At 40.1% G+C, this 27,753-nt stretch overlaps 1 protein-coding gene across 8 annotated transcripts in view; it reads right to left on the bottom strand.

Annotated features, from left to right (window-relative positions):
• Positions 1–27,753, bottom strand: part of LOC149564185 (Insulinase (Peptidase family M16) protein) — a 226,061-nt gene that overhangs the window by 172,301 nt on the left and 26,007 nt on the right. For all 8 annotated transcript variants that reach the window (XM_089827253.1, XM_089827250.1, XM_089827252.1 and 5 more), the window contains 4 exons: positions 15,140–15,277; positions 14,890–15,027; positions 14,522–14,779; positions 14,272–14,409 (listed from right to left, as the gene is read on the bottom strand). In XM_089827253.1, coding sequence (XP_089683379.1) covers positions 14,272–14,409; positions 14,522–14,779; positions 14,890–15,027; positions 15,140–15,277 — 672 coding nt within the window. The remainder of the gene's footprint in view (positions 1–14,271; positions 14,410–14,521; positions 14,780–14,889; positions 15,028–15,139; positions 15,278–27,753) is intronic.

The following is a 27,753-nucleotide window of genomic DNA, read 5'->3' as shown; positions in this document are numbered from 1 at the left end:
ATAACAAGAACCTTCCCGAAGGGACCTATCAGCTACATAACAAGAACCTTCTCGACAAGACCCGTCGGCTACACAATATTTACCTACGACATCATCCCCCCCAAAAAAAAAAGTCGTCTCCAGACGACAATTACAAAACAAAATACATTAACTGACTAACTTCAACAAGATAAATTTGCTTCTGTCACATCACTTTCAAATTCGTTCTGTGCCTAAACCAAACTGGTCTCCAAAACACACTATCTCCTTAGTCAAGCTGACCTTGATAGCCACCTGTGCTACTTTCTCTGCTTCCAACTCTGGGTACACTGAACTGCCTTCAACTGGATGATCAACTCCTCCCGAGCTCTCCCTACATCCACCAAGACAACTTCACGGCCAACACCTATTCTGAGTGCCACCTCTGACACACACAGTCCATGCTTGCAACAACTCCAGGTTTCATCAACTGGTCACACTTCTTATGACTGATATCCGCAATGACTGAGGGTCCAGGGGGTAACGCCCCCGTCGAGGTCGAGGGGCAGCGCCCTCGTGGGGTCCCGGGGCACTCCGAAACCCACAAAAAAATGCATGGAACACACTATTTCTGCAATTTCTCCTAATCCTACACTAACCGCTGGTGCTTCCCCTACCCTATGGCATCATCTGATACTCATTCTGAGCATTCTTGTTTTCTCGATGAATTTTTTTTTTATTTTTTTTTTTTTTTTTTTTAAATTTTTGTTTGGAAAGCTTCCTGCCACCCTCTGTTACATCACAACCTTAACCTTGTACGCCAATTCCTTATGTAATAACCTATAATGTCATTCAAAAATCTAAATGCAATAACATGCAGAAGCCGTACATCCAAACCTGTAGAATCCATACGCCATAAAAACCCGTGCAACATTTTATGCAAAACTCAAACCCCACAAGGCAAAATCCGTACAGCAACAATATTTCAAGCATATAATGAAATCCACACACCAAATTTTGGAAGGCTCTTCCTCACGCCAAGCCTTAAGAATATTAAAACAAAACTTTAATCTTTCAATACTGTACACCAAGTCTTTCAATCTTCAAAAATCTGTACACATTCCCTTCTGCAAAATCTGTACGCCGTTGGAAGCTTTAAATTTGCAAATTCATATTGAAGCACACAGGGAACTTATCCATTGAAATCCGTACTGTAGCAATATCCTTCCTCATCCTCAACTCTGTGAAAACCCGTACTATGACTACATGAAAGAAACTGTACTCTGCTTGTCAAAACTCATGTGCTAGCCACTCGTTTAAAAATCCGTACATTACATCCAAACTGCAATTTTCATACGCTGCCTTCATTTCCAAGTTCCTCCACATTCCGTACGTTGTACAGCCAAAATCCGTACAGTTCCAGTGGCTTTCCTCAAAATCCGTACAGCACATGTCAAAATCCATACTAATCAAAACCCCAAGAAAATTCGTACGGTCACTATACTAAAAATCCGTACCATAAGTTTTGTTGAAAATTCGTACTAAGATACCGTACGGCAATTGTCATAAAGTTCATATAGTGCATGGTTAAAATAGCTAAAAATCCATACATTCATGTGTGAAGGAAACCGTACAACTTTATGCCAATTCCAGACTTAATATAAAATTCCGTACGCTCTTGCTAGACTAGAAAATCCGTACGGTCTCTTTTTTTTTTTCAATCTTCTCTCAATTGTTCGTCCACGGAGGTGCATTACTTCTTTCATGGCAAACATTCAACTTTGACCTATTCACTACATCAAACACTTCCTTTCCGTCTGGCATCCATTGTTTTACGGCTCTGTTATCACCCACTTCCCGAATTTGATATGGTTCGACCCATTTAATTTTGAACTTGCCTGGTTTGATCTCATTCAGGTCGTCGTACTTCAACACCCACTGTCCGAGTTGAAACTTGCTACGCCTGTTCTGTGTCATCTCCATATCGCCCAGTTTATTCCCGAAGCTCGCTACCATGGACTCTGTCAACTGCCCCTTCTGTCCGTCAATAACACATTCACTTCATACTGCTGCAACTTTTATTAAACCCTTTCGCTTTGTTTCCTGTGCGGACCGTATGATGTGTCTTCCTTGCTGCTAGCACCTTTCTACTATATCTGTGGTTCAACGTAATACTTTCTTCGTGCACGGTCATACAATGGAATCTTTCCTTCTTTCAAGTTCGTACTGTATGTTCTTTCCTTCAACTTCAATCATACCCGCGTTTCCTTCTTCGGCTTCTCTGTGTTGCTTCGAACATTCATTTCCTCCTTCGGCTTCTCCATGTTCCTTTGGACATTCATTTCCTGCTTCGACTTCTCTGTGTTCCTTCGGACATTCATTTCCTCCATCGGCTTCTCTGTGTTCCTTCGGACATTCATTTCCTTCTTTCTTACCTTCGTCGAATCTTAACATATTACAGCTCGGAAAGAGCTCATAGTCCTCTATCTGCCAGTGGTAAAGACCGTTCACTGAATCCAAATCGTCGTTTGTCAATCCTCCTTCCAACCGCAAGACTCCCTCTTGATCTGGTTCCATATTCTGCCTCCTTTCATCCTCTTGCTCTTTGAAATCTGACGATAGAGCTTCTTCCCCGACCATTTGTGTGTAGATCGATGACGTACTTCCGCCCTTTACTTTCAAGTGATAAAGTATTTTTCTTCCAATCGTGCTTCGCCTTGGCTTGTATCAACCACCCCCGGCCCAAAATGGCATCATATCCTCTCCGCTTCAATGGGATCACGACAAAATCCAACAAGAGTGGCTATGTTCCAATCGTCACTGGTTGTGCTGTTAGGACTCCCAATCGCTTGATTACATGTTGATCGGCCGTTAGTAGCTAGAATGTAAGCGGCCATAATGTCGGCTGTCCCAACTTTTTTCAAGTGTCTTCAGGCAACACATTGACACCGGACCCTCCATCCACAATCATTTCCATCAATACAATCCCGAGAATTCCCATTTCAACAACTGTCGGATGGCGTCCGGATGAGAGGGCTAACAGCATCGGATCTTTTGCACTTGCGCCACTTTCCTTCTCCTTTTTATCTGCTGTACTTGCTCCATTTTCCTGCTCCCTTCCATGTTCTCCTGGTAGTTTAGCAGCGGAAACGATGTTTGTGAGTGTCAATCGGAGCTGAGGCATAGTGAGCAACAAATCATTTATCCTGACGGGTATCTCGGCTTGCAATATTTGTCGTAGGATGTTCTGTTCTGCGCAATTCCGTACGAAGATACCAGGCGTGTCCTTCAGGTGCGTCGTTTCTACTTGCGTTGCTCTCTGGATCTTTGCCCATGCTTCCTCCAGTCTCTTCTTTTCCTCCGTCGGATCGAGGTATAGCTTCGCCTGCTTCCAAGTGATTGCTAGAACTTCTTCCTCGTCCATCCCGACAGTAATCAAGTTTACTCCGGACTTCGGGCACTTAGCATCGTCATGATCGCTAGGTCCACACCATCGGCATAGCAACTTCGGTGTGTTCGCCGTTGTGCACTCTCGGGCAAAGTGACCCCACAAATTGCATGCGCGGCATTGAACTATTGGCCGACCGTTCGCATCATACTGAATTCGACTCCTTCCGCCATTGTTGTTGTTGCCGCTATTGTTGTTGTTTTGCCCTCTGCTATTATTCATGTACCCACCTGAAGTGGCACCATCAATGTTTGCATTTTCGTTCCCTCCTAACGTGGAAGCTACCTGTGTAAGAAGCACTTGCGGAGATCCTCTGGTTTTCATGTTAAAGGGGCATTCCTTTGTCGAATGGCCTATGATCTGACAAATGTCGCACAATTGGTTCTTTGGACAGGATCCTTTAGTATGACCGCCAGTTTTACACTTTGTGAACCACAGCTCACTGCTCTTTGTCTCCTTCTGCATATTTTTAAACTCCATCATGCGGATCATGTCCTTCTGTAGGGCGCGAACCTTCTTGCTATTGCCTTCATCGTCGCTGCTATCTTCTGTCAGCCGACTGGATGGTCCCGACGGTGTTTCTGTAGGCGACGGGGTGATGTCCGGCAGTGTTTCTGTATTCTATAGCCGACGTCGTAGATAAATAGTTTGTAGCGGATAGAATATTTGTGGCCAACGAACTCCTTCGAGAAGGTTCGGCGGTAGTATTATAGCCCGTCTGGGATCATTGTAAAGCATTAATCATGATCTGCTATTGCGAATATTATGAAGCCTAATGTATGTTCTGGCATATGCGAATATTATTCTGCTATTATTGTTTGTATGCGTTGATTTCTTTACCAGTACAGTAAACATTTGGCGTCGTTGCCTTATGAATCTGGAAGGTGGAAAGAATGAAGATTAATGCCAAATCAGCTTAACAAGGATCGAAATAAGGCGAAGGGAAAAGATGGAATCTGTACTGCACAAGAACATTTAATTTTGGCACAGCAGGCAGACCGCCGAAGGAGGTTCCAAAAGCTTGCGGACTTGTTGGAGGAGACTCGGCAACGGGTGGAATTGGTGGAAGAAGCATGGGAGTTCTTGAATTTGTGTTCGCCGAGGGAAGAAAATTCAGACGGAAGAGCATCAACTCGCACGGCTCGCAGTGCAGAGGGAGCAGGAGCGTGGAGTGACCTCTTCGTCCGAGATAGACTTCCGCGGGAAACAACTTCAGAAGATCCCTCTTCTTCACCAAAGTTCGCAGTTGTCGACACCTCCGATGTGGGAGAGTAGTCCGCCGGTGTGGGAGTGCAAACCGCCGGTGTGGGAGTGCAAACCTTCGGTGTGGGAGTTCAGATCTCCGGTGTGGGAGTGCAGACCGCCGGTGTGGGAGTTCAGATCTCCAGTGTGGGACTGCAGACCGCCAGTGTGGGAGTACAGACCGCCGGTGCGGGAGTGCAGACCTTCAGTGTGATAGTACAGACCTCTAGTGTCGTGATGGCGGGACCCAAAGAGAAACTGCCGAAGTTCAATGGCGATGGTACGGCCATCCCATTCGACATTGCAAAACATGTGAAACGATCTGGAGGACAAATGGCATAACTGATGAAGACGACTAGATGAGACAATTTTCGGCAACCCTACGGGGTGTGGCGATTGATTGGTTTTCGGATACGGATCCACAAAAGCTAAATAGCTAGGATAACATTAAAAAGGAGTTCTTGGCGGAATTTAAACTCTTGCAGGATGATAATGAAATCGTAGCGAAAATTTTCAATACCAAGCAGGGGAAGCACGAAATTGTCTGTGTCTATGCCAGGATATTAAAAGACTTAATAAACAAAATGGAAAGCAAGCCGGCGAACGGATTGCAGAAAAGATGGTTCGTGGACGGCTTACGATCAAAATTGCGGAGGAAAAGGAAAATTGTGCCACCGTCGTCATATGTGGACGCGTATAACAAAGCACTGGACCTTGAAAGTGAGCAGAAGACAAAGAAGAAGAAAACTAGCTCCTTTGATTCTGATGACGACAAGTCTGCCGGAGATGATAGCAGCGACGACGAAGGCAGCAGCAAGAAAGTTCGTGCCCTACAGAAGGATATGGTTCGCATGATGAAGGAGTTTAAAAACATGCAGAAGGAGCCAAAGGGTAGTGAGCTGTGAGGATCGTGTCCAAAGAACCAATTCTGTGAAATTTGTCAGATCATGGGCCATTCGACAAAAGAGTACCCCTTTAACATGAACACAAGAGGATCTCCGCAGGTGTTTGTCACAAAGGAGGCTTCCCCGTTGGGTAGTAGCGGAAACACGAATACCACCGGTGCTACATCCGGAGGATACAGGAATAATAACAGAGGGCAAAATAACAACAATGCAAACAATAACAATAATAATGGGAGCCGAAGTCGAACTCAGTATGATGCAAACAGACGGCCAATCGTTCAATGCCAAGCGTGTAATTTGTGGGGTCATTTTGCACAGGATTGTACAATGGCAAACACACCGAAATTATTATGCAGATGGTGCAGACCCGGCGATCACGAAGATTCCAAGTGTCCAAAGTCTGGAGTAAACTTGATCACTGTCGGCACAGATGTAGAGAAGGTTCTGGCAATTACACGGAGGCAAGCGAAGGAAAAGAGGAAATTGAGGGAAGCGCAAGCGAAAATTGCAAAGGCATCATCGGCGAGGACATCTCAATTGAAGGACATCACCGACACCTTGGCAAGAAACTTCGCAGAACACAACATTGTACAACAGATCTTACAAACGGAGATACCGGTCAAGATAAGTGACCTCCTTCTCACAATGCCCCAGTTACGAACGGCCATTCTGAATCATACACCGTTTTCAAAAGCACCGAAGGACACAGGAAGGGATAGTAGGGAAGTGATGACAACAGACCCAATGCTGCTGGCACTCACATCCGGACGGCACCCGGCAGTCGTCAAGATGGGGATTTTGGGAAATGTTTTGACAAACACAATTGTCGACAGAAGGTCCGCCGTGAATGTGTTGCCGGAGGATACTTTGAAGAAGATGGGAAAGCCGACATTGTGGCCACCTACATTTCAGTTGCTCACGGTAGACCAACATGGAATCAAACCGTTGGGAATCTTGAAAGCGCAACCGGTAACAATTGGTATGCAACCATTTTTATTGGATTTTGTGGTCATTCCATTAAAAAGAAAAATATATGATGCTATTCTGGGACGGGATTGGTTGGTGCAAGCAAAAGTAAAACATGATTGGAAACGAAATACCCTATCAATGGAGAGCGGAGGCAAAAGATTCACAATTGACCTACATACACAAATGGTCGATGAGGAGGCAGCATCGTCAGATTCAGAAAGTGACGGCGAAAGTGACGACGAAGCAAAGAGGAGAATGGAACCAGACGAAGGAGTATTGAGACTTGACGGAGGATTGAATGATGACGACCTCGACTCGGTGAATGGCCTGTTCCACTAGCAGATAGAAGACTACGAACTGTGTCCGAGTTGCAATATGTTAATGGTCGACAAACGTGAAAAAACACAGGAAAATGAATGTCCAGAGGAATGCAGGAAAGTGGAAGAAGGAAAAGCTTCCATGGCTGAAGCTGAGGGGAAGAACATACAGTCTAAACATAGAAAAACGAAAGATCCCACTATCTAGTACATGGTGAATGGACCGTGCGGAAAGAAAAGGTTACACTGCAGCATAAAATTAGCAAGGAAATAATCCAGTTGCGCCACGACCGTAGGCACAGTGGGCGACGGAGGTGGCACAGAACAGACGTAAGGCATACGACGGTCGGAATGAAATCAAAGTGGAAAAGTTTAAGGCCAAATGGCTTGGACCATATCAGATCCGGGAGGTCGGCAACAATCGAGTGGTAAAGTTGAGAACATTGGGCGGGCAAGAGGTACCTCACGCAATCAACAAATCCTACCATGCCAAGAAGATGCCGTCACCGTCACAAAATGATCAGATGATTCCCTTGTCGTCATCGTTGCAGAATGGCGACGCCTAGAGGCAAAATTGAGGTGTTGTTTTTTTATTTTATTTTATTTTTGTCAAAAAAAAAAAATTGAACAAAATTTTTAAAAAAAAAAAAGGGACCCCGGATGGAAAAAGCCCCGCGGGCAGAGTCTATCCGCGGTTGAAAAAGTCCCGCAGGCGAAGACAAAGGCCCCTCGGGAAACAGCCTGTCCGCGGGCATGAAAGGGAATGGCCCAAAAGCCCCGCAGGCAGCCTGTCCGCGGGCATAAAACTTCTAAGTTCCTCCGCCAAAAAGGCCGCGGATAAAAAACATTTCCGCCAAACTCCATTCCCTCCTCCAGCCAGATTTCTCCGCAGGGAAACAGAGACATAAAGAAGAGTGCTTATTCTACCAAAAGGAGAAGCTCAGGGTTTTGTGAGGAGTGGAAAAAATATGGCATATTTAGTTTGGGTGCTTTTGAGTTTAGCGGCAGCACAGTAAAATTGCAGGAGCCAAGATGGAATCTATGTAGGGAAGGAGAAGAATTTCTGTGTGCAGAGGGATTTGTGGTGGATTGTAGAGGAAGCAGTTTAAAAAAAAACGACGACAGATTCAAGTTGTTCAGAATGAGTTACAGATGGTGCCAAAGGGAAGGGGACGCATCAGTGGTTGCCAGAAAGAGTGTAGAGTCGGCAGAAAATGACAGAAATGGTGTGTTCCGTGCATTTCTGTGTGGGTTGCGAAGTGCTAATTTGGTCTTGGCGGCGAGGGGCACTGCCCCTCAACGCCACCCTGTACTGCGAGCCCCAGGACCCCGCGGGGGTGTTGCCCCCTGGACCCCCAGTCGTTGCGGATATCAGTTGTGGGAGTCTGACTAGTTGAGAAGAGTTGAAGTGGCTGCAGGCATGGACTGTCTGTGTACCAGAGGCACTGGGAGTAGGTGTTGGCCGGGAGGCTGTCTTGGTGGATGCGTAGAGAGCTCAGGAGGAGTTGATCATCCAGTTGGAGGCAGTGCAGCGACACTTGGCTCAGGGTACCAAGGAATTGAAAACAGAGAAAGCAGCACAGGTGGCTATCAAGATATTTTTTGTCGTCTGGAGACGACTTTTCTTTTTGGGGGGGACGGTGTCAGCCGACTGGATGGTCCCGACGATGTTTCTGTAGCCGACGGGCTGATGTCCGGCAATGTTTCTGTATTTTGTAGCCGACGTCGTCGGTAAATAGTTTGTAGCGGATAGAATATTTGTGGCCAATGGACTCCTTCGAGAAGGTTCGGCAATAGTATTTATAGCCCGTCTAGAATCATTGTAAAGCATTAATCATGATCTGCTATTGCGAATATTATGAAGCCTAATATATGTTCTGGCATATGCGAATATTATTCTGCTATTGTTGTCTGTATGCGTTGATTTCTTTACCAGTACGGTAAACATCTCCAGAAAGCTCATCATCATCCAAATCAGATGAGCTAGTCTTCTTCTTCTTTGTCTTCTGCTCACTTTTGAGGTTCAATGCTCTGTTATAAGCTTCCGTGTATGACGACGGCGGCACAATTTTCATTTTCTTCCGCAAGTTTGGGCGTAGACCTTCCACGAACCACCTTTTCTGAAGTCCATCCGCCAGCTTATTTTCCATTTTGTTTATCAAATCTTTTAATTTCCTGGCGTAGACGCGGACAGTTTCGTCCTTCCCTTGCTTAGTATTGAAGATCTCTGCTACAATTTCATTATCGTCACACAACAGTTGGAATTCAGCAAGAAACTCCTTTTTAATGTTATTCCAACTGTCCAGCTTCTACGGATCTGTACTAGTAAACCAGTCAATTGCCACACCCCGTAGGGTGGCCGAAAATTGTCTCATCCAGTCGTCTTCATCAGTTATCCCATTTGCCCTCCAGATCGTTTCACATGTTTTGCAATGTCGAATGGGATCCGTGGTACCATCGCCATCGAACTTCAGCAGTTTCTCCTTTGATCCTGCCATCATAACTAGATGTTGTGGGTTTTGTTGTGTACCTGCGTTGTTTTGCACACCTGCGCTGTTTTCGGCTTCCGCGCTGTTTTCAACACCCGCGTTGTTTGCAACACCCGTGCTGTTTCCAACACCCACGCTATTTTCAACACCAACGCTGTTTTCAATACTCGTGTTGTTTTCGAGAATCACGCTATTTGGTAAAGAAGGGTTTTTGTCAACCGAAGCTATCTGTTCCGGAAGTATATCTCGAGCGAAGAGTTCACTCCACGCTCGTGCTCCCTCGGCACTCTGAGCCGTGCGAGTCGATCCCCTTCCATCTAGATTCTCTTCCCTCGGTGTATGCAAGTTTAGAAACTCCTCCCTTGCTTATTCCACCAAATCGAGCCGTTGTCGAGTCTCTTCCAACAATTTTCCAGTGCTTTTGTGTCCGTTGGTAACTTGCTGAAATCTCCGTCTGCGTTCAGCCTGTTGTGCCAAAATTAAATTTTCCTACGCTGCGCGTAATTCATCCTTTTCCTTCAACTTATTCTTATTCTTGTTCAACTGATTCGGCATTTAATCTTCATCCGTCTGTCTGTGTACCAAGTCCATCAGGCAACGGCGCCAAATGTTTACCATACTAGGTAAAGAAATCAACGCACAGAATAGCAGAACTTCTTATTTTATTCGCATCTGCCAAAGACATTACATTATGCTTCCATCATGATTTACAATAATCCCAAAGGGTGTATAAATACTTTCCGAAGAACCTTCCCGAAGGGGTCCGTCGGCTACATGACAATAACCTTCTTGAAGGGAACCGTCGGCTACATACAAGAACCTTCCCGAAGGGACCCATCGGCTACATAACAAGAACCTTCCCGAAGGGACCCATCGGCTACATAACAAGAACCTTCCCGACAAGACCCATCGGCTACACTATTTACCTATGATAGAGATACCAGCACCAATGTGTTCAAAGGCAGAATGGAAAATGAATGAGGTGATACAATTATGAAAAACTATAATATAGAGAAGAGCTTGACTCTACAACTTCCTTCAGTTACAAGAATCCTTTCGAAAGCCATTCAAATCAATTTAAAAAGAAAACAAAAAATGGAGGGAAAGAAAGAAAGAAAAATAGGAAGTTAAAAAGTTATTATTATTTTTTTATTATTATATGTTTTTATCTACGTTCATGTGTACATATTAATAAGGTGGCATCATTAGATTATAATTTATAATGTATTGGTGCCATCTTATTTTTATATACATATGTTCGTCTTTAAGAATGTAAAATAATAGTTAAATAATAATAATATTTGATAATTATTTAAAGGAAAGAATTTATGTTTATTTTACATTATTTATTATAATGTTCCTTTTATAGCTCATGCGGTTCCACCATGTAATATGTTGTCAAGTCCTAGTAACCTTGCCAAGATAGTTTTAGGTCAAACCTGTCGATTCTGATGACTGGACTATTCGACCATCCCCTTCTAATGACCCCATTTAGCAATGCTTCCCCTCTCTCTTTAGTCTTCTTCCTGTAATCATTCAAAACAACATTCTTGCCAAGACATCAATTCAAGATTTTATAAATTGTTAATTCAAAATCATCTAGTGACCATTAGAGATTTCATCAACATAAGAATAACTAACTCTTTTCACATGTTCATCTTATATACAACGGCTATAATTAAATAACCCACTTTCACATGATCAAGAAGAAATAAATTGATACAACAGCTATAATTAACTAACTCACTTCCACATGATCAGGAAGATACAACGGCTATAATTAACTAACTCACTTTCACATGATCAGGAAGAAATAAATTGATACAACGGCTAGAATTAACTAACTCACTTTCACGTGATCAAGAAGAAATAAATTGATACAACGGCTATAATTAACTAACTCACTTTCACATGATATTGATTCATTAAATCAACAGCTAAGTTCAATTTAAAATTTAGGGCAAAAAATTGGGATGTAACAACCACACATTTGGATAGCACTAATTACCCTCTTGTCCCTTAAGAGGGTTGCCTTAGAGAAATTTATGAAGAAGGATGTCATGAAGAATTTACTAAAAAAGTCATCTCAAAAATGTTGACACACTACGTCAAACCCAAAAATGAAGAATACGTGGCAAGCCGATTATATAATCCATTCTTTTGACAGATGCAATAGTCATGTCATCACCTCCTTTTATTCCATCGAGTCTGTCTATAAGGAGGCTTTCTAAATGGTTCAACAACATATCATTTCTCATCACCCAGTCACGAAGCATGTGGACGAGTCAACACAAGTTTTTCAAAAAAACTGAGGTGGTGGATGTGCAAAATCAAAGGTTTCAAACCAAATTATCTCAACAATCTCACCTATTGAAACTTTAAAAAGCCAAGATTGCTAAGAATGAGAAAGAATTGACTGAGAAAGATCAAAAGTCAATGCAAAAGGGCAACTGGCTGGTCAAAAAGCATAAAGAGATTGCCAAGTTCAAGAGCTTATGACAGCCCGTTATCTCCAATTTAGGACACAATAAGTCTATTTCTTGTGGTGATCATTTTCCCTAAGTCCACTCCATCCTTAGTTTACACAACTCCAAGGATGCCTTCTCCACCAACCCATTAGTGATGTTTAATTTTGTTACTTTTAGTCTTCAATTCTGTTGTCGTTTGGAAGAAGATTGAGGGGAGGAAGGTAGGCAAGGTGTACGGCACTAATGTAGTTAGACAACGCTACATACAATCATATTTTAATAATATTTTAGTCAGCAAAATTAGTTTCACTTCATTGGTTATATACAGTTACTCTTGGTAGTTCCCCAGGGTTAGAAGTTCTTAGCAACACTTGTTTAAATGATATAATCTAATTTTAGTAGTGAAAGAGAACATGTGTTATGAAAATTCCTTTAAATGGTTGTATAAATGCTTATGAATGAGATACATTCTTATATATTTGCGCAAATATTATAATCGATTTCATCAGCCATTTGTACTCACCTACAATGTTTAAACTATTATATTAAGAGTATAATGAATTAGGCGATAAACATCCTCAACTAAGCATCCCTTTACATGGTCATCTTTATAGACCAGCATTGATATTTTTAGATCCAATCCAATTTCTTAGAGGCAATGGTACCAATTTTTACTTCTTTTTCTGATAAGACAAGTACTTGCATAAATAAGCATTAAACTCAATACATACAAGAGTGAGTAAGAAATTTATGGCTCTATTCATATTAGCTTCTTACATTAAAGGTAGACTAGTAACGATCAGCAAAGGATCAGACATTCCCTATCTGCAAGTGGTCAAGTTAAATAAGGGAAAGTGAACCATTATCACTTAAGATATATTATAAACCACTTGATTTCAACCAAAGCCAACAAGTACAAGATAAAAGCCAGTTATTACCAAAACATTACAATTGCATCTATTTTGATTACATGTATTCTAAGTCACAAGGTTCGAGTTCGAGTTTGAGTTTGACAACTACGAAGTTCGGATGAAGTTCGGCACGGTCCAAAAATTCGAAAAAAAATCGAAATTAATTTCGCCTTATATAATTTTTTAAAATATAAATAATAAATAATAAATTAATAATAATAAATAAACATACCAACTATTAATATTTTACTACTAAAAAATAAATAAAATATACATGAAATGCTAAAGTTTTTTCTCACATAAAATATACTTATTCTTTAAATTTTTCTATATATAAACATAATTATTATACCTATTATTTTATTTAAAACAATAATAATTATTTCATTTAAAATAATACTAAATAATGAATTTATGAATAAATGAATAAATATTATAAATAAACAAAACTAATAGATTTAAGAAAAACTTGAATATAATAAATATACTATTAATATTTATATTGTTTAATAAACATACATATAAACTATCCAAACCTAATTAACATCCATATAATTACTAATGGAACCTAAAAATGAAATCGAAGATTCCTACCGGGAAGCTCTCGAAGGAAGGTCACTAAGACTTGTAATGGCCGTTCTCCACGGTAATGACCAGCGATGTGAGATGCACAGACAAATGCACAACAATGTATGCACAGACATGGATAGGGACGATGAACAAGGATGTGAGATGCAAACATCAGATGCCTTCCGAAATTGATGCATTATTATATAACAGGGGTTCACTTGTTAAGCTTTTTTTTGCCGATGTTTCCAGAAAAAAATGACACCAAACTGCTGCCCTACAAATTTCATATCGAATTTCAACAAATATTTTTCAAGTTTTAAGGATTCGCTGAATTCAAACCTGAAGCCGAAAATTTGGCGAACACTCTGACTTATAGCATGTATTCATGAACATAAAGATAATAGACCATAACACTGGATGGATTGGCATTAATTAATCTAACTATTAGAGTACCAACAGAAAAAGTTTATCTCTAACAACAATGAAGTTGATCACAATATATTTAAACATATTTTCTGGCATACAGTTGAATCTTTAAAATTCCTTAAGATAACTAGCTTGATTACTAATTTTGCAAGTCTTGATGCAAGAGCTTATTCCACAAATTATTCACTTACTGAAATCAGCAGAGACCAAACAACTGACACATCAAATAAATCATATTCCAACTGATTAAATTCTCAGTTTTGTATATGTAAACTAGAGAAAATAAACTGACTAGCTTTTTAAGTTTTTATTTATATAATTAAATGATGAGACCAAGTATTCTCTGCATAATCATAGTTTATATAGTGATAGGCTAAAACCCAGCGAATGTCTATAACTTACATTTTGTGTGTTGAATTCTTTATGATTAACACAAATGTAATCTTTCTTAGATTCATAAAATGAGAAATAGCACTGAATAAACAAGAATAAAACAAAGATGTGAAATATCATAATTAATTTGGATTCTGGAAAGCAAGAATAAAGGAAATTGGAGTCCATAATTTACTTGGAGACACTCATCTCGCAGGCTTGTAGATTGATTCTGATCACGTTCAAGGTATGCTGATTCTATATCTGCCATCATGAAAGCACGAGCTATTGAAATTTCACGTTCCGAAAATCCATGAACACGAACCCTTGCTACCTATAAGACCAAGAATCAAATCCAACTTGACAGATATCCTATTGTTTATTAATATTTGCTAAAGAGACAATGCGGAAAAAATTTGCCAATTTCAACCATTTTAATATGTCACCTCTGTCAGAATAGATTCAACACCTTCAAGGGTTCCTCTTTCTTTGCAACTAGCCGATATGACATAAGCCTTTACAGGGTGAACCCAAACATCAGCAGATGATGAACAGGAGAAGAATGGTGGATCTCGTTGGCGAGAAATTTTGAAAAATCTTTGATTCAATGCACTGTGAAACAGATTTTCTGCAAGCCATTCTCGATAATCTCTTACAGTCTTCATCTCAGAAAACGGAATCTTACAGCTCACCATTACTGCTGACTGACAGATATCACTTAATATGAGTCCAAATCCTAAAATCCCATTACTCCATTTTTTAATTGATCAAAAGGTTGGCAATAAAGAAGAAATAGAGCCTTAGAAACACTTACCCCTCCTGCTTCAGCCTCCGCAAAACAGGAAAATCGAGGCTCCTCATGTGAGGGCACATTAAAAACAGGAATAGTAGGAGGGGGTCTAGGTAGACATTGCTTGTGCTCAAAATGAAGTTTAATCAGGTCAACAACACCCTGCACATAGATACGAATTTTAGTAGCATTTATCCCAGGGCAAAATACATTGAATTGCCACCTTGAAATCAATGTTCAGTAATGTATCAAACAGCATTCATGACATTATAACCTGTGTATCAGGAAAATCCCCTACTGCAACAACAGCCATATTCGTCAGGTGATACCAGCGACGATAAAAACCCTTAACTGTTTCAGCAGATACAGTTCGGATAACTCTCTCCAGTCCAATTGGCTGGCGATCAGCATACTGCCCAGTTAAAAATCAGCATAAGTACAAGAGCTTTAGTTTGCACTTTAAAATAAATGAAGTCACCCTAAAACTTTTATACAACACAAACTCTAATCTTGTCCCCTTTTCACAGAACAAATCTATCTTTTTTTTATGGCATGGTACATCCACCAATATCTGGCTTTATGGGATAGAACACTTTTTTTGTAATAACATGCATAAATTAAATTTGTAAATCCACTATGGTGCAGACTTCAGTACATTCTTGCTTGTTTAGCTCCTAGAATCCAGCTAAGACATTAATAAGATGAACTGAGCAATACAATGTTATCTATTATTTACTCATAAAATATACTAAAATAAAAAACCAGTCAATAAGACAGAAAAGAATAACTAAGTGAATTACCTTCAGTAAAGACAGATCCAAACAATAAACAATAAATGCCTTGAAAACTAAAAAGGCATAATGGAAGGTTTTGCAAATGTGAGATAAAACAAGCGACTAAAATTTAGCAAATTTTTTAATCCTGGGCTCCTAGGTATAGTGTTAAAATAGATTTTGTTAATCAGTTGAGCTTGCACCTGGCACATTAATTCATATGGGCTCTTATTCAAATATAACTATAGTTGCAGAATCATCCTCCCAACAGTAAAATTGTCTTTTGAAGTCTATGGGTTAATTGTGTTTTGTTTTGTGGGTCTTGTTCTGTTTTGTTTTGCGCTGTCTTTTGGGTCCTGTCTTTTATGGCTGTCCCTTTGTTAGGCTGGCATTTTGTTCTTGGCGGGCCTGTTCTGTCATGTTTCATTGGACTGGTCTAGGAGTTAATGTTTTAAATCTTATGCTTTTTGCAAAAGGGTTTCAAGGGCCCTTCAAAACCTGTTTTCATTTAATAAAAAACAGTAAAATTATCTTTATTTTTCCTTAACAGGTTATCAGAATACCAAGTTGAGTGTTGTGCCGCACAGAGATGTAGAATGTCTCATGTATACTTATAAAATTCAGCGAGGCCATGTCCAACATTAGATGCCACATTCAGCAGCAATTGCAAACAATTTTACAGAAGATCAATGCAAAACATAACCAGCACAAGATTGCATTCAAATTGAATGTTGGTGATAGATATGAGGGTCATGAAATTTGTGGGTAGCATTAGGAAATTCAGCTGTGAAACAAGAAGCATCAGATGCCAAATTCACCACCAACCACAATCATTTCCGCAGAGGTAGACATGAGTAGTACATTACCCACATCAGATGCCACATCAATTCAAAGTTGGCGATATAGTACATGTATATTTGCAGAAGTAGATGCTTTCACACAATTTCCATGTTCCTTATAGTCCATAGACCATCACTAAGAAGATTGGAGATAAGGTTTTAGGCTTAAGCAATCTAGCTTACCTAGGTTTTCAACAAACTGCAAATGCAGAACTTCTGTATCATTATTTTCAAATTTATTGGACACACCAGATGCAACAAAAGAATCCCAACCATCTAAAATCAAACCTGATTCCATTATGCCAGAAGAGGAGTATCAAGTCATTGACAAATGGGTCAAACACAAGGAATCAGGCAACTCTAATCTACCATTATTGTTTAATTCTATCATGTGCCTAGTCAAGAGAAATGGTAGACAAGAGCTCAAGTTGTAGAAGTCATTCCTCACATTTTTCAACTTTCCACAATGGGAAACGTGGCTTCCCAAGACCTGGTGACTGATACAAGATGTTCTGTAACCATGGTCATCTCACAGTATCACAATGGTTCTCCAAATTAAATTGTCTTCACCACTAGCTTCATCATCATTCCAAGAACAAGTGGACAAAATCCATAAACCCGTATCTTCCATATCTGATATCAAAAGGCTACAAGAATGGTATCTGTGTGTACAATATCTTCAAATAATGATTTTATATGGAAGTTTAATCTGGCAGAAGGCAAGCACTTGCTCTTATTGTATTTAAACTTAAAGCCATCAGCTATACTCGCATACGTGTGACATTATGAATGTTAGAATCATTCAAATAAGCTTCTAAAAGGTCAAGATTTGTTGATTAATTCAAACTCTTGGTTTAATGTGTAGAATTTGCAGATTTCTCATTTGACACAAAGCTGCTTTATAATTCTAGTATTATGTTCTACCATTCCTTCATCCTCTTCCATTATACTCTGATTATTATTTTTGTTCTCTGAGTGTCATAAACCATTTTGACTCATAAGCCAGTAAGCCTTTATGTCAAGTCCCTTTTCCAAATAATTAAAAATAATAATCTTTCCTAAGGCAGGCAGGCCCAAAAAGGTAAAGTTTCGGAAAAAGGGGATAATCTTTTGAAGCTAATGGACTAATAAATGAAAATTATTATTAAAATATGTTTTATTAACCCCTCTTGGACGTGAGTTAGGGTTATGCCCTCTTTTAATGGGTTTGGAGGCATTTTGGGCTCATTCCAAAACTTGATTTTTGCTCATTTCTTTGTTATTCTTCAAAGGCTGCCAAACCTGTGGAGAAGGAGACCCAAGAACGGGAGTTTGCAGGTTTTCAGGAAGGCTAAGGACGGGAGTTTGAAGTCATTCCATGTGCATGCTCATGCAGAGTTTGCCTTTGTGCTGAACAGTGCAGATTTGTGATTTTTCGGGTGTGTTTTTGTAAGAGTTTGGTGTTTCCGGTTAAGAATTTCATATCAGTTTGGGTTGCTGCTATATTTCAGACTTTTAGATGTTAAAATAGGGTTGAATATATGTATTTGGTCGTGATTATACTTCTGTAATAGATTATTAGTTTTTGTGGTGTTTTCGGGCTATTCTATGTTGTTTTTGGGAGCCCGATGAGCATTGTTTTTATCTTCCATTTGGGAGCTGTTGTGTAAATGTTATATAGATCTGAAAATGTCATTTTGTAGGCTGTTATGCTGCTGAAATTTCTATAAAAATGTCCACTTTCAGATTTACTAATAATATGTGAAGCTATGAAGCTTTTGGCACTATTTCTGGCATACCCGATTTGGGGTTTATTGAGAAATTGGTGGATCTTTGAAAGATTGGTTGTTTGATCTTAAAGATCTGATTAGAAGCTTGAAATATCATATAAAATCAGAAAAGGGACATTTCAGTGGTATCAGAGCTATGATCTTGCCAGCCTGAGGGTTTGTAGAAGTTTGCATGTCAGTTTTGAGAACTACCTAAATCTTGCATGTCATAATTTATGGTTGCATGTTGCTTCTAATCAGCTGCATGTCAAAATTTATGGTTGCATGCTACTTCTAATCATTTGCATGTTAGTTCTTGGTGAATTTGGTGGTTGCATGTTGCTTCTAATCAGCTGCATGTCAAAATCTATGGTTGCATGCTACTTCTAATCATTTGCATGTTAGTTCTTGGTGTTTGAAGAAGTTATAACCTAGTGGGGTAACACTCTACTTTATCCAGAATGAACAGGTATAGTACAGAGTCTCAGAGGACACGATCTTGGACAATTGATATCTAGAGTCAGAACAGTAGAAAGGATGGTTATTTAGACATTCAAGATAAACTTAGGAAAATAAGCCATGACATGTCTGAACAGTTGGTTGAGCACCACCGTATGATGAATGACATGTTGTCCGACCCAGCTAAGGTGGATAAGTTGACTAGATTTCTATTTGGCAGATTTTCTCACAGGGCAGTTGACACAATTACCAAGAACTTGCATGAGGAGTTTGAGAAACTAGCTTATAGCCAGGCAGAGGTCTCAAATTCTACTCTGCCACAGGAGGTAGTGGGTTTAGATGATGATTATGAGGATGTTGTTGTGCATGATGGTGAGATACCTGATAGAGATGAGCATTCATGACTTTGCTGAGAAAGAGTACCAGGCACAGTTAGATGCTTCATCACATGAGGTTGAGGCTGGTAGTACTTCACATGATTTGTCCAGCCAGCCGAAAGTGAACAAAGAGGGTATTGTGACTTCATTATCTCATCATGACAGGTATGTGGAGTTAGTTGGTATTGGTCATATTACTCAGGTGAGGAGTTTGCTTGAGTTACCAGCTGATTCTAGTTTACGGATATGGACTCGAGATTGTTATATTGGCGTTAGGGATTCAGTTGACTGGAGATCTTTAACACTTTTTGGTAGCAGTGTTTGTTTGGGTGCTATCATGGATTTGATTAGCAGATTGCACGGTGTTGTCTTTTCTTGTGCTAGCAGCTTGTCTGACGTTGGTATTAGTTTTTATACACCGGTGTTGGGCTTTGTTCATATATCCAGTCGACCATACTTACTAGAATGTGTTGATGATCTTTCATATTTGGCAGTGTGTACAAATGAGTCCCAAGATCATATTGGCATTGATGGCATCCAAGAGGATGCAATGGGCAGTTTTGAAGACTTAGTTTCCTTGGCAGTTTCTTTTGGTACAAAGGAGTTGGACAGCAGTGCTATAGTTTTTGATACTCCGTATGTTGATATGAGCTTTGGATTTGATTCACAGGATATGGATGGTAATACTCTAGAGACTAGTAACTTTGAGGATATTCCTTTAGACAGTGCATCAGAGGAGGTTTGTAGGAGACAGTCTAGACAGTGCCATCATGTGTCTAATCAGTTGAGAGTTAGTGAGCGAGACATTTCTATCGCTTGCCAGCATTTCGACGCTGCTCGTCAGTTGTTAGCAGTTTATGGATGGGGTTCTCCTACTAGTGATGAGCAGGGAGGTAGTTATCTTTCCTTGACAGAGTTCCACTCTTTATGGGAGGCTATCCAGATTCTGAGACAGAATTATATGCAGTTGGTAGCCGATAGAGATTATCTTATGGAGTGGGGGAGTACAACATACGATGCATTATTGGCCAAGGAAGATGAGGTGAGTGAGCTTACTCAGCAACTCGAGGTGACTTCTGAGATTCTTGAGAGTACACAATTGGCTTTCGAGGAGTCACAGTTTCATTTGGCTAAGGTGACCATGGAATTATAGCGACTACAGTCTTTACCTGATTCTATACAGTCACAAGCTGTTGTGTTTGGTGATCCGAGGATGTCCATGGCCGAGATTGTCAGAGATAGTGGAGATGGGGATGCATCCATCCTTGATACTAACATTGGCATATCAGGTTCATTCCCACTAGAGTCAGGTTCAGTTGAGTTGGGTGCTGTAGCAGATTGTTGTATGCCTGACATGGTGGTGGCCTCTACTACTAATGGCACGGAGACTAGAGATGTATCAAAGATCATGTGTGATGTTGGTGAGCCGGCAGTTGGCATGGTTCCTACTAGTAATACTACTCCCTTGGTGATATCTTCAGAGGTAGTAGTTAGTACCAACATGGTTAATGATCAATTGCAGTTAGTTTCATCTGGATTGCAGTCTGAGCCACTGACTGAGATTGGCGCATTCTATCAACATTACATTGTGAGGTATGCTCATCAATTCACCTTTGATGACCATGTTGATGAGATGATGATACAGAGATGTATTTTGGTTCCTAATGCTTATCATCAGTTATGGGATAGTTTGACGCCTCGGGATGAGAGTTGTGATGGGCACGACATGGCGATAGGTTCTGCAGTTGACAGCTTGATAATACATGACTTAGAGCAGGAGTTTTGGAGTGATGCTTCAGCGGGTGTTGTTATTGATTCTACTTCTTTGGCTATGACATCTCCTGACTTAACTGGTGATCAGTCACAGTGGGTTGTATCACTTGTTCATGCAGTGCATGGGAGTTATGGTTATGAGACAGTGGTCGGTGATCTGCAGAGTTGTGTTGACTGCAGGAGTTGTACAGTGTGTGGATTCTCCATACATGGTATAGTTTCATTCAGGAGCATTCACCATTGTTGCAGAGTTGGATTGTAAATTCCGTATAGGCCAGTGGGATGCGTTGATGGTATTTACTATGTTGGCAGTTTGATTTATCCACTTTACTTGGGTTCTAATGTTCTAAGAGTTTGTGTCCCATGGGTTTCTAACTGTGGTAGTGTTGATTTTGGAGTTTGGTTGAGCTATAATTGTCAGTTTGGTTATGGATTCCTCTTGGTCATATTGCAGAGGGTATTGCAGGAGCCTATGTTAATTGATAGTAGTATAGTTCATGACTACATTTGGGATCCAGGTGGATTGATTGGTTTATTGTTCAGCCATTGCTTGAGGACAAGCAATATTTGGGAGGGGAGGACTTGTCATGTCCCTTTTCCAAATAATTAAAAATAATAATCTTTCCTAAAGCAGGCAGGCCCAAAAAGGTGAAGTTTTGGAAAAAGGGGATAATCTTTGGAAGCTAATGGACTAATAAATGAAAATTATTATTAAAATATGTTTTATTAACCCCTCTTGGACGTGAGTTAGGGTTATGCCCTCTTTTAAGGGGTTTGGAGGCATTTTGGGCTCATTCCAGAACTTGATTTTTGCTCATTTCTTTGTTATTCTTCAGAGGCTGCCAAACCTGTGGAGGAGACCCAAGAACGAGAGTTTGCAGGTTTCCAGGAAGGCTAAGGACGGGAGTTTGAAGCCATTCCATGTGCATGCTCATGCAGAGTTTTTCTTTGTGCTGAACAGTGCAGATTTGTGATTTTTCGGGTGTGTTTTTGTAAGAGTTTGGTGTTTCCGGTTGAGTATTTCATATCAGTTTGGGTTGCTGCTGTATTTCAGACTTTTAAATGTTAAAATAGAGCTGAATATATGTATTTGGTCATGATTATACTTCTGTGATAGATTATTAGTGTTTTTGTGGTGTTTTCAGGCTATTCTATGTTGTTTTTGGGAGCCCGATGAGCATTGTTTTTATCCTCCATTTGGGAGCTGTTGTGTAAATGTTATACAGATCTGAAAATGTCATTTTGTAGGCTGTTATGCTGCTGAAATTTCTATAAAAATGTCCACTTTCAGATTTACTAATAATATGTGAAGCTGTGAAGTTTTTGGCACTATTTCCAACATACCCGATTTGGGGTTTATTGAGAAATTGGTAGATCTTTGAAAGATTGGTTGTTTGATCTTAAAGATCTGATTAGAGGCTTGAAATATCATATAAAATCAGAAAAGGGACATTTCACTTTATCTGGTGTGTTTTACCCCCGATCACCCATAGACTCTCAATTAATGCCATGAGATCCCACCTTATCATCAATCAATAATCATCTCCTTGGTTGAGATGAAGGTACTTGACAGTCTGCCTCAAACATTCTAAAAAGTGTATATCCATGTTTTGGGCTTTCAGACACAAAACAAGCTGTAAGTACATAAGTGTGTTTTACCTCAAATGCCACCATGTCTTGCTCTTCCATCTTGCGAACAATGGCCTCTAGTTGACCATGTTTATCCTTGATCTTCATAAGATGCTCCTATAGAGTAGTCTTCTCATCCATCATTAGTGAAAACAACATGTTCTTTGGAAAGAATGCCCATCTCTTGTCAGACATCTCATGAAGACCCATATTCTTGATCTTCATAAGATGCTCCCATAGAGTCGTCTTCTCATCCATCATTAGGGAAAACAACATGTTCTTTAGAAAGAATGCTCATATCTTGTCAGACATCTCATGAAGACCCTTTAAGTGATCTCAAATCTCTTTAGTTGTCTTGCCTGATAACACTTCTTGAAGCATGTCATTGGTGGCTGGGAATTTCATTAGCATTACGGTCTCTTAATTACACTCATCAAACTTGGCTTGGTCATTGCCCACCATTGGAGGACGAGTACTAGTACCTAGAACAACTGCATCTAACCATAGATACTCAAAAAATGAAAGCATTCTTTGCTTCCATGTATTATAGCTCTTGTCATTGAAGCATTGATTGTCTTCCAAAATGATGTTGGTAAACAACACCATCCATCCCGTTTTTCAACTAGATCAACTTCTCAGCAAACTGAAAGATCTGATTTTCCTGTCAAAAATCAGTAAAAAACATTCAGTGAATAGCTGGTACAAATGTTGAGGCACCGCTTGAAAAAAAAAAAACTTGCAGAAAACAAATTGTTTTTTCTCCAAAATCATGCAAAACTCAAAAAGCACAAATTTTGCTGAAAACCCTAAAAAAAATCTGCAAACCCTAGGTTGCAAGAAAATTATCAAGGAAACCCAAAAAATGAAAAAACTTCCACTAGGCAAAAGAACTGATTTCACACGGATAGATAACCATGGTTTTAATAAAACCCTATAAAATGCAAAAAAAATTGAGCAGGTAGAAAATCGTCCAAAAAATCATTCTCCAAAACCTTCATAAATAAGCTAAAGATAAGATAGGATAAATTTATTAATGTCCATTAAGAGACCACAAAAGGGTCTAAGGGACTGAAAGCATATAACAAAGGCAACAACCAACAGCAGGAACACCAAATGGTGACCGTAAAAAGAATAAACAAGAAAGCAAGAGATACATGAAGGAAGATTAAGGGTCCTTCCCAGGTGGGAAAAAGTCAAGCACCGAAGGATAAGGTCCATGGCAGGGATGAGCTCTGGACCATCTGAGAGTACCAATGGAGATGAAGTGTCGTTGTCAAGTAAATCCACTCCAAGGTCTCATAAGCCTGGCGTGACAAGAAGTAGAAATATCAAGCAGTCACTTTGTCGCCTAAACTAGAGACTTCAGCAAGAAAAAGGAAGTGATAAGCTGATCCGAAGTATACCTCAAAGGAATAGATCCTACAAAGTATGATCACAAAGTCGCACGGCCTCCTGGAGGTAAAGAGCAAGACATTGTTTTGTAATTAAAGAAAGATAAAAGGGCCCTACACTATGAATAGGCAGTAAAACCTCCCCCTATTCTAGTAATAGGTGGGAAACCGGAAGATAAAGTGAATCTCCGTCTCGACCTCGGCCAAGGTACAAAAGCGGAAAACCCGATCGGCTCTATCAATTTGGTGGTCAATCTAGACGCAGAGCCAGTGGCAACTGACTCTAAAGGAACCCAAAGAGATGTTAAGGGCATGGCTCTAGCACTAAGACAAGTAGAAAGGGCGCACAATGACCCCATCCTAAATATCCAAAAAGTGCTCGGCATAAAAGGCCATCCTCGGTTGGAGACCACCCAAGGGCTGCACTAGGTCGTAATAATGCATTGTCTGTAGATGTCAAGTCCGACATGATCGTTCAACTCCTGCTATGAGGGAGGGTGAGTGGGAGCATCCAGAGAGAACTTGAAGGGAGAGAGATAATCAATTACAATCCTAAACAAGCTCAGTAAAGCAGAAGCCTAGGCGTACCAACAATAAGCCCAGTCATTGGGGTCAAAACCAGCATTAGTCACCGAAGAGCAGTAGCCCAAGTGGAAGTATCTATGACACCCATTAGCAGAATCTCCAAAACCATTAAGGCAATGAAGGAACCATACCATGTCAAAGATGGTTCCAAGCCTAAACGGATGAGCACCAAACTTGGCCAAAATGATGTTGTGGGGATTATTTTTTCATAAATTCTCCAACACAAATCTTTTCGTAAAAAGAATTCTGGGAACCATATATAGGTAGAAGTGCACAAAAACTTTAATGCCTTGTCACCTACTTTGATACTATGAAACTCTAAAAAATTGAATGACTATTTTCAAATACCCATATATATAGAGTTTGCAAAAGCTTTTAACAAAAAAAGAAAAAAAGCAAAGTCCTAATATAGACAACTAAAAATACACTAATTAAGACAACTAAAAATTGGACCCTAAACGACCATTAGCAAGAACTAAGGACACCATAAATAATCTAATAGATTCATATTTGCAAGTAAAATGTGTGCCATTGTTAGATCAGCTATATTTAGAGTTTCTAGTCTTTATGTTGAAAAATTGAAAAGTTATCTATGACTATATATTTTACATCAAAATTTTTAAGTGCTTACCAAGTAGCTTTGACATTGTTTTTGGGGAGCAAGTTCTGGACACATTCTCTTGTTTACACAATCCACCCCACATACAAGTCATGAAAGATAACTTTGAGGTTCCTGCAATGCTTGATACCTATCGTAGCAATCACAAATTAAACTATAGCATCTCTATTTACGTAGTGGGGCTACCATACAAGTTGGTGCTTGTGACTAATATTTGTTTTGTTTTAATTCGGTACAGCTGTGCATCACTTTAGAAATTAGATTTATAGGTGCAGTATTTGATAAATTCTATACTAACATTATTATAGGAATATTTAGTAAGGTCCGACAGTCAAGTGATCAGATAATTTCCCGCAAGGAGATTTATTATCACACATTATTGTTGGTTGGCTACATAGGGTTTAGATATTCTAATTTTTTAACCATCAATCAAAGTTGTGTATAAAATGGGTCCCTAGTGTTTATAAATTGATGATCTATTACTAAAAGCAAAACTAGGTCGCAATTATATGGATCGTGAAGGGCACTTCCACCCATTTCCAAGCAAAACATAACAAAGAATATTGACAGATCCAAACAGGATCAGCAACTGCAAAGCATCAATTGTTGAGAACACACATCATGAGACTTGACCAATTACTTAACAGATTCAAGTAGCTGAATAGTACAAACATTAACATTAAACTAAGTTGCTCGTTCTGATTCAGGTACGGATTTTGGTTCGAGATTTGGATTCAAAATTTGTTCAATTTTTTTTAGGTTGGGTTCAGATTCGTTTTGGGTTCATTTGTACAAGAATATATGTTTTAAAATACACACACACACACACTCATTCAAGCAATGTGGGATAAAGCAACTTCTTGTCCTCTAGTCACTTAAGTGAACATAGTACCTTTTTAAAATAAAGTGACAAATTAAATAAACCTTTAAGTCACTTAGCCAGTAAACCATAAAATCTTCGAGCATTAAAATAACTGACCAAACGAACTTGAATAAGCTCGTGCTATAGCTCGTTGGAAAGCTCTCAACGAGACGCTTCCAACCCAACACTGAAGTACTGAAAATACTGAGCTCTGATTACTTACTAAAAATAGTAAGTATCTGGACAACCTGCCAAAACTGCTCTGATGGGTCTAGAACTGGAAATGTCTAGGCCAAATCTCGAACTGAACCCCGTATAGAACCTTTTCGCCCCTGAAGCCTAAGCGAAGTGTGTTGGCCACAAAGAATTATAATGCCCCAAAAAAAGGGGACATTACAAAGCCTCCCCTCTCAAAGATTGCTTGCCCTCAAGCAATCCGCTCATACCTGTAGAAACCAAATGCTAGGATCCCATACTTGCCTTGAGAATGCGGTTTTACTCCTCAGCCGCTATACCCTAGCATGCATCTTCCCGAACTCAAAATGGTGAAACAGTACAATAGGAATCAATGTGCCTGATAACTGAATGCTAGGATCCCAAGTCTCACCATAAAGGGACACCAACGGCCATGTGCTACTGCCCCGAGTGCCACTTCCCTTATTTAGAATGAATGCCTCACTCCATGAGTGCCCCTGCGAGTCTCTACTAACAAGTGATGATGGGAGCTCGGCAAGATACCAATATCCACTCCAAGATGATAATATGCACAGGGATGCTCCCCCTGGATCCCAAATGAGGACTTGTGCACTGACTGAGATACCACTGACCAGCACCTGTAGTATCTGCACCACTGTACTGTTGTACCACTCCGGCAATATTCGTACCGATGCCAATGGTAGATCTAGCCGATCCAACTCCACCACTATATCACCCTTGTAGAAATTGAGTAAGCCTAATCTCTGGAATTCTGATGTGTCAGAAGGCTGAAACACACAAATCATATTCATAGCATAATCCACTAGATCCCCTAGATTCCCAATCAACCAATACATCGGGTCAAACCTGTCGCCACCTGGATCCCAAAACAATCGAACCCCACATCCATTCACCATATAAAGGTAAAAATACTTGGTAGCATCTATGACACAACATCCATCTACAACTCCCGCTAAACTCCCATGGTTGTGATAACTAACCAAACCATCATGCCAACTAGCACCATAGTCGTCCTGTAACCATGTACCCATAAGAGAACTTTGTGACATAGAAGTAGCAAACCATGTTGGATACATATCAGCATGATGTATAACTAATAGCTTTCCTTGCAAGTAATCTCGCACAAACAGCTGAGTTGGATGCTTGCATCCGCTAATCCCACCTTCTGAAGATGGTGAATACCCATCCACAAAAGATGATATAATTTTGGGACCAACACACACTGATGCATCATCAAGTCCTCCGTGCATGGGTCAAAAGAAAAATTATGAGCACTCCTCACTGTGTATTTGCGATAAAATGCTCCAACCCCTGTCAATGGTTCATCATTAAAAACACTTGCATCAAATAGCTGATCCCTCTGACTCTGAAAATCAACTAGCCGGTGTCCAATATCAGCTGCATGGAGTGAAGTGACTGATTTGCTTCCAGGAGATGGAAACAAATCAACATGAGAGCTATACTCCCAACTGGATGACACTCTGCGAATGCCCTGTGTGGATGACGGAGTAGCGTCGTGTACTACCACCCCACTCTCAGGAGAATCCACCATTGTGACACAAGAGCTGCCAGGAAAGTGTCTCGTATCAACTGTCACGGAACTAACCTCAAGAGAAC

The sequence above is a fragment of the Cupressus sempervirens genome, chromosome 4 (genome assembly GCF_028749045.1).
Source record: "Cupressus sempervirens isolate cs-2001-9-10 chromosome 4, ASM2874904v1, whole genome shotgun sequence".
Lineage (NCBI taxonomy): Eukaryota > Viridiplantae > Streptophyta > Pinopsida > Cupressales > Cupressaceae > Cupressus > Cupressus sempervirens.
This window is presented reverse-complemented; position numbering and strand designations above follow the sequence as displayed.